Raw genomic sequence first — 12,494 nt, forward strand, 5'->3', positions numbered from 1 at the left:
CGGTCTCAGTGGTGCGCTTGGTCATGGCTCCCGCCGGTTAACCAGATGGCTTTATTATCAGCGTAGATGGTTTGATTGATTCCTTGAACCTTCGAGCGCTCCGTGTAGAGGTGCTGACCACGATGTTAAATAATATCGGTGAAATAAATGAGCCATAAGCATGCCGCGTGCACCAAGAGCGACCTCTTGCGAGAAGTACTTTTCTATCTGCAGCTTGGTAGTTCTCTGGCTAAGCAAGGGTCTCACAAAGTCATCGACTCTTTCCTAGTTCAGGCTGGCAATAAACTGAAAATTGAATTTCTGGGAAATGTTGCCGAAAGTCTTCTGCACGACTAATCGAAAGATGGCTCTGGTATCTCCCGTGTTCTGGTCGATGATCTGATGCTTTTTCAGCTTGATGGCGCCCTGAGTGGTGAGCCCAGCTCGGACACCAATCACAATATGGGTGTATATGTCATTAGTCTCGAGGTGCACGTTGAGGCGGTTCAGCAAGGCATGCTCTGTGACCTTACCGACACATTAGGTTAAGGAAATTGGTCTTAAAGTATCTATTTCTGGTTCTTTATCATGTTTCGGGATTATCAATTATCAATAATCAATCAATCAATAAATTATTCAATCAATCTAAATATTTTATTTTCACTATTTTGCACACAAGGCGAAAAAAAGAGAACAAGAGAAAAAGCTAAAGGTTCATCGGCTTTAGTACCGTGTAGGCCGTCTTCCACTGTGCGGGCACCTTTCAATGGCACCACACTTTATTAATCTTTTCCATGAAGGGGTCGATAGAGTCCTCATTAAAGTTCTTTGACATTTTATTACGTATGCCATGAGGGCCAGAAAGGATTTGCCAATTAGGAAGAGGAAAACCTGTTGATTCTCGGCCATAGTAAAGTCTTGGTTGAAATCCGGCACATCAGGCTCGGGATCTCAAGGTAGTCGAGAAAGATCGCAGTTAGAGAATCTCGGAAAATGGTGCCAATCACATTTTCAGCCGATGAAAAAGTTTTTACTATCTTCGGAGCAGGTTCTGTGGGTGCAGCCTACTCTTTCGACCGTTCTTTTGTCAAGTGTCTACCAGTAGATCTATGTTTCATCGGCGCTCACAAATCAAAGCTGGAACTCCGGCGGATTCAAACACTGACATCACTTCGGAGCTTCACACAATGCTCTGAAGTGATGTCCAGGACGCGCTAGTTGCCCAGAGTTAGAAAACACTGCTTGCATGGTGCCGTGAGCTTTCTTATGCCAAAAATTTTATGCAGGGTAATATACATGAGGCCATTTTAGATTCCATCTCAGCTAACTCGCGCACATTCAGTGAGCGGTTTGTGAGTAAGAGGTCGTGGATTTCTGCTACGTTATCGGCCATCATAATTTTTTGCGGGGTTCCTGGGCGAGGCTCATCAAGAATCAACGTGCGATCGCGTTTAAAACTGTTGAACCAATTTTGACAGTTGCTATCGAAGGAGAACATTTACCATAGACAGCATTTAGTCACTTTTTTATTTCTTTGGGCAGTTTCATTTCATACAACAACAATTCATTTACCAACTTATATTCTCTTTTTTTTCATTTTTAACAAACGAACCAAAATCACCTGCTATCTCAAGCTGTCAAAACAAAACCGCGTGCCAGATTGAACTAGTTTCTTGCAGGTGCCTGTCTAACAAAGCGTAATCAACGTCGGTATATGTCTCATTCAGTGCGTCGAGCTCTGGCAGTGAAGCTAAATAATTACCGGAGCACCCTCGTAAGAAGTGCTTTGTGCAAGCAGATTCGAATCTTAGGTGACCTATGAGAGAATCGATATTTCTTGAAAGCAGGTGATCTAATTGGCTCCAATATTACAATCAACAACATATCGGATGAATTCATTTTTTTTTATCTGAGGAGCAATTCATCTTTTCCAACAACCTACTACTTAGTAATGCACCAGTGATTTCAGTCAACTTTTCATTACGGCTGATTTCTCATACTAAGTCTACGTGCTGTGAATTTTCTTGACGTCGTGATAAGCTTACGGCTACTGTGACTCACACCAATTTTTCCGTGTCAATTCAATCAGTAAGCAGAACAGAGATGTACCATAAAAATTTTTACTATATTATATCTATATTCATTAGCCGAATGGAGGTATGCAAGGAGGCGTGTGTTCTGAAGCTTGCCACTCAAGCTCAATGCGAACATCTTTATAGGTTCACAACAGTTAAAAGTGACTATTTCGCCAGGCGTGCAGTTATGCAGTCCTAAAGCAAGTTAGAAGCAACTGGGCTGTCGCTTGCGTTTCCTAACATAGTAAAAGCATACCAGTGTGATATAGCTAGACAGGCTGCATTTCAATATGAAACGAACCTACTTGCTGAGACGAAAAAAGAGGTTCTTACAACCAAAAAGTAGTCACTGAGGTTGAAAAAATTTGTAACAACATCAACTGTATGAAAGTTGTAAGGTACTAACTGACTTTTAAATTCACTGTAATGGTTCAATTGCATCTACTTGAAGACTGCAGTGTTCTCAGACAGACTTTGTGAAAGTACATGCAACCTGTCAAGAAAACATGCATTTACTAAAATAGGGTAACTAGACGATCCTTACAACTTTGTCAATAGTGCAGGTAAAATGATGTACACAATAGTGCCCTTGGTGCATACAGGCGTTACTTATTCTAAAATGCCAAAATCCACTCTTTTCATGTTCTGGTGCCATTAAGGCCACTCCTGGTCCAAGCGGCGTAAGTGTTTCATGCCAAGAAAAATTGTGTGTTTTGAGATTGAGATAATGTTCCTTAATTGTCTATATGATACGAGCGCATACCAGACTGGATAAAAGCGGACAGTTACACTGGTACGAATTCGCACTATGTCTAGAATCACGTATTCTCATTTAGAGAACAAGGGTGAAACTCACCTGTGCGATACCCAAAACGTTTCCCACTTGTCTTAATCGAAATCATTAGGAATGGTGAATTTTTAATGCACAACAAGAAGCCACGGCTGCTCAACGTAACCTTTTTTCTTAAGTGCTCTCCATTATGGTATAGCTTTCTAACATCTAGCAATGAAGGAGCAAGGACGGAATGACATTTAGACAGAGATAAATATAGAAAATGAGAAAGAGAGAAAAAAACAGAGGCAAGCAAGAGGTTTGAGAAAACAAAGACTATGACCACATTCCTTCGAAATCAAAGTTATTCAATGCACTTGGAGGAAAAGTGACTGTTATATAAACGTTTTTAAAGTGAAATCTTGCAAAATACGATGAAAGAATGTACAAGCTTGTACCAGTATTTATGTAGCCATCTTTTCAAGATGGGTTGACGTTCAGGAAGAGTTAAAAAGTTATCATATTAGCAGACAAGATATTCTGCGTTTAAGTATTTACAGATAACGTCGTCTCTAAAATCATCAGAAATACGGAAGGCCATTGAGCTGCGCTCTCGGTGTTTCGTATTTCGTAAGTTTGAGTTTCGTTTACAGTTTTTTGTGAGTTTCTAGACCGATAGGCCAGCTTTTGCACTAGCGGTCTTTCTCATGGCGTATTGAAAGTGGCAGATATGCAATTAGCTGAGAGCATGTATGTTTTAATTCCTTGTTACTTATTTTCGCATTATTCAATTTTCAGCACAGAGGCCCCCCGGTCGCCGGAGGTTCCTTGATTGCTCGTGTATGTCTTTTATCTTTTTGTAACTAGGTACTTATTTGTGTTCAAACAACACATAAAGTAAATATTACGTGGTACACGTCACATACCACAAAAAAACTGGCGCAATGAAACCACTTCTGCCATTGTATTATTACTGGTAATGGCTAATCGCATACACCCAATATTACTGATCGATTCATTGATATGTTACGTTTAACGTGCCAAAACCAACATATGAATATGAAAGACGCCGTAGAGGAGGGCTACGGAAATTTTAACCAACTGGAGTTTTTTTAACATGCACTCAGACCTGAACACATGGGCCTGCCACATACTTGCCTCCACCGAAACTGCATCCGCCTTATACCGAATATTATGCAACACAAACAGGAAAATTATACAAGTAGAAATATAGGAGACAAGTGCTGATTCAAGGACATCTACTAGTCTTTTATGAGAAAGAGATATTGTGCAGTAGTAAGCAGCGCAAGAGGAAAACCAAACGACAATCCACAAATTGGCAACGATCGTTATAAATAACATGAGACACTTACGCTGCCAAGACAACGAAATGTATGTGCTAACAATATACTGAAATATTACACGAAGTAATGCTACCAGTCAACTTCTTTATTGCCTGGTGTGGTGCAATTCAATGAATTGTTGGTATAAGGAAACGCAGTCGCTTTTGCTATTGCAGTAGCCTGGTTCGGTTGTTTCTTGAGGCTTCTCTGAACCATTGGCACATGTTTTACCACTCTTGTAAGAAAAGAGCGAAAAAAAAACTGTGGAGTAAAGCGAAAAGTCTTGAGTGTGCACATTTATTAACAATATTACAAGTGTACTAGGGGTATTTATTTGGTAAGGCGAAAGCTACTGCGATTCATAAAAATAAATTCGTAACATGTGTAAGCTCAAGCCATTTATTCCTCCTTTAGTGAGATGAATTAGGTACCAGTTAAGCTGTTCAAGCTGGTGTACATTGCAGTCTTTTTATGTGTTTATGAAGCTTTCAAACATGAAATGTCACCGGAAACAGAATACCGATTGGCAGCAATTTCTATAAGGCTACCAATTGTATGTCGCAGCATTGAAGCAGGCATGTCGGCTTGAAGAGAATTAGCCTAAATAGGCACCCGATTTTCTAAATATTTTTCATCATTGTCAGTTTACTTCCTTCCCCGACTTCTCCCCTGATGTCGCGCCTACGTGTGACGTACAAGTGAATTATGAGCGAACATGTTGAACGGTTCTTAAATTTAATAATAAAGTAATTATCAGTGAATCATCGTAATTGGCTTGAAAGGTTGCTCGGTGAAACTGAAACGTTGCATTTTTTGTGAAAGAAAAAAAAGAGAGAAAATAGGCACACGATAAAATGCACGCGCATTTCTTTTTCTCATGACACTTTCACCAATATCAGTTGTCTAGCCATAGATTTAACTATTATAGTGGTTGTATTGGAGAATTTTTGACCTCCTGGAAAGCAAATCATGATTCCAGCAAGAGTACACAGTTTTGAAGAAAATTTGTATATCATTCCGCAAGTTTTAAATAGTTTGAACCAGCGTGTTGCATACGTTATTAAAAAGCAGAAACGGAAACCTTTGAAAACCATTTTTTATCGCAATAGATTTACAACTTGTGTTAGTACTGCACAGAAAGGCCACCCTTAAATTATTTCATGTTCGTTTTTACCGATCCCAAATATCTCCACGCATCGTGAAAGATGTCCACGAAAGAGATTTATAACCAAAAGAAGGTTCAATTCCCTTAAGCACAAAACAAGTTTTTTTAGGCATGTAAACACTTTCCGACTTTACGTTCAAACAATGTGCTTACGACTGCCGAAATCATTCATGGAGGAGATTACAAAGTAGCAGCTCAAAGAAACAGGTAACTATTTACTGGCATGATAATGCATTACTTGTCGACAAATACAAGTGAACCCAATAAACCATAAGAAAAATTCAAACAAAACTGGAAAGAGAGAAATGCAAATAAAGAAGAAACCCAAATAGGAGAAAACGCACACGTTTGCAGGCTCCGCAGCAGTCAAGAATAGATTGGCAAGAACGACGACATGAATTCAGGGCTGCTGACCAAAATTACGTGGCAGTACAAAGATATCATCTAAATGAAAATATGAAAACGTTTATTGATATTATAAATAAAATAATTGACACTATCATAGCAGTAGACAGTCATTCTAAGCTTTACATGTTACAACAGCATACATTTTACGTAGGCCCTAAAAAGATGAATTTTAGGCTCTTTTTGGTGATAAAAGTTTAACTTACAAAGGCCCAGGCAAAAACTACTGCTCAGATGTTATTGAAATCTTGAAGATTTATAGAACTGCGACACAAAATGTGAGCTTTTCATTGAGTTGCAAGTATTTTGTATATGTTTTTTGCTGTACTTTGCAAGCAGCTGTTCACTCGACATAGCTACTTCTAAGCTAGAATAAAGCTGGAATGGATTGTACAATAGGCACTTGCCAAGCGAACAACAAAGCTGTCGTGGTTCATGCAACTTTTTGAAGCACCAGCGCTTTATGGAAAGTGAAACACGGGAGATAACTTTTTCAAAAGCGCGGTAGACGCAAGAGATTGCTTATTACTCGTGTTCGGTACAAGAAGACTTGCCACTACATATAACCGGTGCTGCTAGAACTAAAATGATTCGCTCCTTTTCTTTTCATTCACAAGTCTACGCTTCAGGCTAGTTGTAGATGTGATCACCAGTACGTATATATGACTCCCGACTGAAGACAAAAGTGTGCTAGCACTTCTGTTTGCAACAGTTTTAATAACTACTTCAAAACACCAAGAAATATAATACTGTCTTAAGGGCAGCGACAGTTTATTCTTTAGAAGTTAGAAACTTTTCGCGTTTTCTTTTCATGCACTCCAACCGCCCGCGACTGATGCGCTCAAGGCAACAATCACATAAAAGTAGCCTACGCTCTAAGGCAAAAAGGTGGTAAAAGGGTGTGTGGTTCGTCCTTTATGGGACTAATAGGGCTGTCACATCCATTAATCCTTTAGGGGCTAACAGCACCGAGTCTAACAGCTAGTCTCCGCAGACAAGCTCAAGGGACTAACACTTAGCCCTAACATTTACACCTCAGTGAGTAAATGTTTCTCCCACAATTCACTTCAAAGGACTAACACTTAGTCCTCACGATTGCACCTTATAGTGCAACTGTTAATCTCCACATTTACACCTTACCGGTCAACCGTTAGTCCTCACAGTTGCACCTGGCTGGACAAACGGTTGATCCACTCAAATACTCCAATCCAATGAACTTTTTATCCCCAGTGCAAACACTGTTTTTTGTTTATTTTCCGCCATGCCTTATACTTTTTTTGCCTGTTTTTCTGCGCAGTGAGCAACAAATAGCGCAGAAAAAAGCGCAGAAAAAGTATTTAGCCACCTATGTGTAACTGCTTTCGTAGTGAGGGAAACAATCTTTTTACATACACATCAAGTTTCTCCATTCTCTCAAAGGAACTCATGCTGAAGTGTACAAGTCCAGTCTTGCTGTCACATCTTGTTCAACCCTTGTGGAGCCCCTCCTACGGAAGCAATAGATGACATGCATTGAAGACACCAGCGAGCCTTCTGCCTGTAGTGTTCCCCCGGCTGCAAGTACAATAAGATTGTAAAAGTAGTTAGACACACGTGACAGAAGGTGAAGATGCACGCATATGACAAGTACGTGCAAGTTAATATAAAAACATGTGTGTAAAATGTGAGACACAAATCACTCTTCCTTCACATCTCGCACAGTCCTTCTGAAGCTGCTCTGACGAAAGAGATGCATGACAGGCATCGCAGACGCCAGCGCACACAGCTTTCAGCATGTTGTGTGCCCACGGCTGCACAATAAGTATGTAAAATAGTGAGTCACACATGACAGAGGATGAATAAGAACGTATATGAGAAATACATGCAAGGTGAAATAAAAACATACGTGAGATATGACATGCTAATAATTTCACCGTGATGTCACACATCGTCAGACTTATTTCGCTCCCTGTAGCGCAACAGCTTAGAAATACATGCAAGGTGCAATAAAAGCATACTTGAGATATGACATTCTAATAATTTCACCGTGATGTTACACATCGTCAGACTCATTCCAATCCCTGTAGCGCAACAGCTTGGAAGCGGCAGCTGATGCCACAACTCCGCGAACCACCATGTCGTCAACAAGTCAACGAGTCCTAAGCGAGCGACGTCGTTCATTTCGAGCAAGCGAATGCGATACCAAACACAGCGCTGTACGTGGAGTGTCTTCAGCCAGCGAACTTCGAACAGGAGAGCGAGAGTACGCTGGGCCGCCACCACAAACAGCGGCGAGCTGATTTGGAGCTAGCAGCGAAGAAATCGACGGTAATGCGGCCTTTTTCCACAATATCCAGCGAGTGCAGCGCGCAAAAACGTGTCCGCCGCCACAGCCAACGGACGGCGTAGAGCTGCTTGCGACCGACTGACAGGAAAGGCAACTGTAATGGCGACCAATTTTCACTGAGTGCCGGCGCTAGCGAAAGCCCTGCGAGCCCGTGCTGGCGCACTTACAGCGTGCGACATACTACAACCAAGTTCGTTACAAGAACCCGACGTGTTTTCGACGACTCCCAACACAACGACGACGTGTCAGCCCAATATCGTCAGCCCGGAGCTCATCGCGGCGGCGAAGACAGGCGAGCACTCGATGAGCAAGCGTATGAGAGGCCGGCGGCAATTGCGGCCAATTTTCAGGTGGTCGCAAAGCACAGGCGAACTGCAGACGCCCAAGCTGACCTCAGCGGTGGATTTTGTGCGTGCGATATACAACATGACCTAGCCCGTTGCCGGCAAGCGCGATCTGTATCGCACACACGACAACTAGAGTAAAATAAATATTGATAACCTACTTGCAAAAGTATCCAGCGCTGATTTCTTCCCTGACTTGGACTGAAGTATATATCCGATAGGCCTGCTGTCTTTTTGGCCACCACGTTGGCCTTCTCAACTGTCGCTGACATGTGTTGGTCGTGACTATCTTGAAGCCAGAGATATACAGCGCAGCGTGGTGACGTGTCGAGACTTGCTCCAGAGTTCATTGTTGCAGCGAAACGTAAAAGCAGCAGCCCCCGCTGATCCAAGCGTACAAACAAGCACCACGTCGTAATTACTACATCGTCGAATCCAGGCGACCATGGTCGAGCACTCCGAGCGCGACGCAACGCTAACCCTCGCCAGCAAAATACGGGGAAAGACTGAGCCAGGAGAGAAGGAGGACGGCCAGTGATCTTGGCAACGCTTTGTGCGCTGCCTGCATTCCCCGGGTGGTTCATCCCTTTGAAGCGTGTTTGGAGACTAAGTGGTTTGCACGCGGCGCAATTCCCTCTGTGGTTCCTCCTAAACGGTCCATCCGTTCATCGCATGCGCCTATTGGGCTCTGTTACTCCTTTTTCGGGTAATTTTGCCTTAGAGAGATCCGTCTCCTAACAGAAAACGTCATTGTAGTGCAATGACTAATGAACAGCAAAACTTCTGCACTGCGGACCTTCTGAAGCCAGCAATGTCAAACTTGAGTGAGACAGGAAGTTAGGAAAGAATAAACGCGCGATAAGTAGGGTCATCCAGCGCAAAGCCGGTCTTAGCTCTCAAATTCAAACGTTCGTAACCGCACCGGATGTATTTATAAGGAAAAACGAACATTCAAAGAGTTAGAAAAAGCCAGGTGATCTGCGAGTCATGTGACGTTGAGAGTCGACGGGTGATCAGGTATTATTCCACAGAGCTTAGAAAACGCAACACAAACCCTACTTGGAGCTAGCACAGCAGCATGGCATGCAATGACAAAATAGGGTTCGAATGCAGTAGTATATTTACCAAAATGCTTTGTGAGAAATACTTAACAAAGAAAAAAGTTTGGGCGTGCAGCCTCACTGGCAGCTACCTTATGGTTAAGCCCTTCTCAGCAAAACAGGATTGACCGTCCTGGTGGAATACTTAGCCACTACACCCCTTGTGAACGCAGCAATTTACCCTTGGCCCTCAGTCTTCAGCGGCTGCGAAGAAACAGTGCAAGGCGGCAGTGAGACCTGCAACGAATAGGTGGTTGCTCAGAATGTCTGGATCTGGACAGGTCGTCATTGAAATTTGAACATGGCTCCATTTAACGCTAGAAAGCTATCGACTGAGGCTAGCCTAGCTGTGCTATTTGAAAAATTAAGTGGTGTTAAGTGTAATATAATTGGGCTAAGCGAAGTTAGGAAGACACGTCTGGCTTATGCCGTACTGAAGAACGGACACGTTCTATGCTACCGTGTATTAGCTGACTGAAAAGAACAAGGGGTGGGGTTTCTTCTACGCAAACATTTCGCACGCTACATAGACAAATACTATATCATCTTATAGAGGGTGGCAAATTTTATAATTAGGTTTAACAAAAAGTAGAACATGAAGGTGGTACAGGCCTACGCGCCTACATAAAGCCTTGATGACAATTAGGTTGAACCCTTTTGTGAAGACGTGTAGTGAGTCATTATTAAAGTATAGACAGCATACTATTCAGATGGGTGACTCTATTGCCAAAGTAGGTAAGAAACAGGCCATAGATCTTGCATTGGAGAAATATGGCATCCGCCCCAGAACTGCTAGCGGGGCGAAATTATTGCTACAAAGTTGCAAGCTGTCACTGCACTAAATCCAGGATCGCAGAGCTGTGAAATGCAAGCTTACGTAGCCGCTTCTGACAATTCTTGAAAGGGTGTCATCATCGGCCCCGAGAAGAATACTTCACCCACCGGACTCCTCTACAACATCTACGCACCCAACGTCGAAGTCTTGCACGCCCGAATGATGAGATCCACAAACATGGCGTTGATAACTTTTGCAACCCTTCAAGTTTCACGTTATTTTATTTATTTATTTATTCATACTGTTAGCACACATGCCAAAACAGGAGTTGCTCATTTGGGCACACAGATTTCAAAAGTCAATGTAAAAGTAGAACATCTCGCAATTTGACACAAAGACAGCAAAAGCCATGCAAAAAAATAAATAAAAAAATCCAACATTCAAAGCGCACCCTGCACCATAACACGGCAGAACACAGGTGAGCAAGTGAGTGCCTTATCACAGCTCACTTCAACATTTGAAACGCACATTCGAAATCTTTAACATTGTTACACAGTACAACGTCATTCCGTAACTTATTCCGTGTGTCAATAGCGGATAAAATAAAAGAATTCTTGAACGATTTTTGTTATGCTTCAGAGGTTTAATGTGTTTGGTGTGCTTTGTCCGTGAATGCAACGTGTCTAGAGTTAAAAGTTTTGTTATTTCTGTATTGTAGATACCGTGGAATATCTGAAAGAAGAATTTCATGCTGTTGATATTCATTCTTTCATGCAATGTAAGAATATGAGCCCTAGTTCTTAGACTTGTTACGGACTGCGTTCTACCGTAGGAATTAAAAATAAATCTTAAGGCTCTATTTTGCACCTGTTCACATTTAGCGATATTATTTCGCGTATATGGCTTCCATATCGGGCATGCATATTCCAGCAACGGAAGTACTGTGGTTTTATATGCAATATGTTTTACTTCAGGTGTCACGTCACCGAGCCTCCGATGAAGCATGCAAAGCTTTTTTTGTGATTTATCACAGATGTAATCTATATGGCGGTTCCAGTTCAAGCTATCTGTGACGTGAACACCCAGGTATTTATATTCTTACACACGGCAGAGTGGTTCGTCATTTATGACGTAACGAAACAAGAGAGGCTTGTTTTTTCTTGTGATCGGCATAAAAACTGTTTGGTTGATTTGATTGATTTGTGGGGTTTAACGTCCCAAAACCACCATTTGATTATGAGAGACGCCGTAGTGGAGGGCTCCGGAAATTTTGACCACCTGGGGTTCTTTAACGTGCACCCAAATCTGAGTACACGGTCCTACAACATTTCCGCCTCCATCGGAAATGCAGCCGCCGCCGCCGGGAATCGAATAAAAAAACTGTTTTGCTTGGGTTCAACACCATTTGCCATTTTTCGCACCAAGAGCCTATCATGCCCAGATGTTCATTAAGCTTTTCCTGGTCGTAGTTTGATTCTGCCATTGAATAGATAACTGTGTCATCAGCGTAGTGCTTAATGAAAACATCAGGCGAGAAGCCGCTGTTCATATTATTAATATATAGTAAGATTGATTGATTGATTGATTGATTGATATGTGGGGTTTAACGTCCCAAAACCACTATATGATTATGAGTGACGCCGTAGTGGAGGGCTCCGGAAATTTAGACCACCTGGGGTTCTTTAACGTGCACCCAAATCTGAGCACACGGGCCTACAACATTTCCGCCTCCATCGGAAATGCAGTCGCCACAGCCGGGATTCGAACCCGCGACCTGCGGGTCAGCAGCCGAGTACCTTAGCCACTAGACCATCGTGGCGGGGCAATTTATGAGCTCATCAATCTGCAGGATCGTGCTAAGTTTATGCAGCAATTTTGGATGTGGTATTTTGTCGAATGCTTTTCTGAAATCAAGAAAAATAATGTCAACTTGCCCTCTGTTATCTAAGATTTGACTAATGAAATGTGAAACCTCAGTGAGAATTGTCACTGTCGAGAAACCTCGCCTGAAACCATGTTGTTGTTCTGCCATTAGTTGGTGCTCTTCGAGAAATTCTGTTAAGTGCTTAGTAAGTACATGCTCTAGTGTTTTACAGCACGTGCTTGTCAAAGACACAGGCCTGTAGTTGTTTACACAGTCTTTAGCACCTCCTTTATGAATCGGTATGACCTTAGTACATTTACAATCATTAGGAACCTGTCCGTCACGC

At 42.2% G+C, this 12,494-nt stretch overlaps 1 protein-coding gene across 6 annotated transcripts in view; it reads left to right on the forward strand.

The window, feature by feature from the left end:
- Positions 1-12,494, forward strand: part of LOC142765414 (uncharacterized) — a 184,522-nt gene that overhangs the window by 49,813 nt on the left and 122,215 nt on the right. For all 6 annotated transcript variants that reach the window (XM_075866393.1, XM_075866395.1, XM_075866392.1 and 3 more), the window contains one exon: positions 3,625-3,666. In XM_075866393.1, coding sequence (XP_075722508.1) covers positions 3,625-3,666 — 42 coding nt within the window. The remainder of the gene's footprint in view (positions 1-3,624; positions 3,667-12,494) is intronic.

Source organism: Rhipicephalus microplus, chromosome 6, assembly GCF_043290135.1.
Source record: "Rhipicephalus microplus isolate Deutch F79 chromosome 6, USDA_Rmic, whole genome shotgun sequence".
NCBI classification, from domain to species: Eukaryota; Metazoa; Arthropoda; class Arachnida; order Ixodida; family Ixodidae; genus Rhipicephalus; species Rhipicephalus microplus.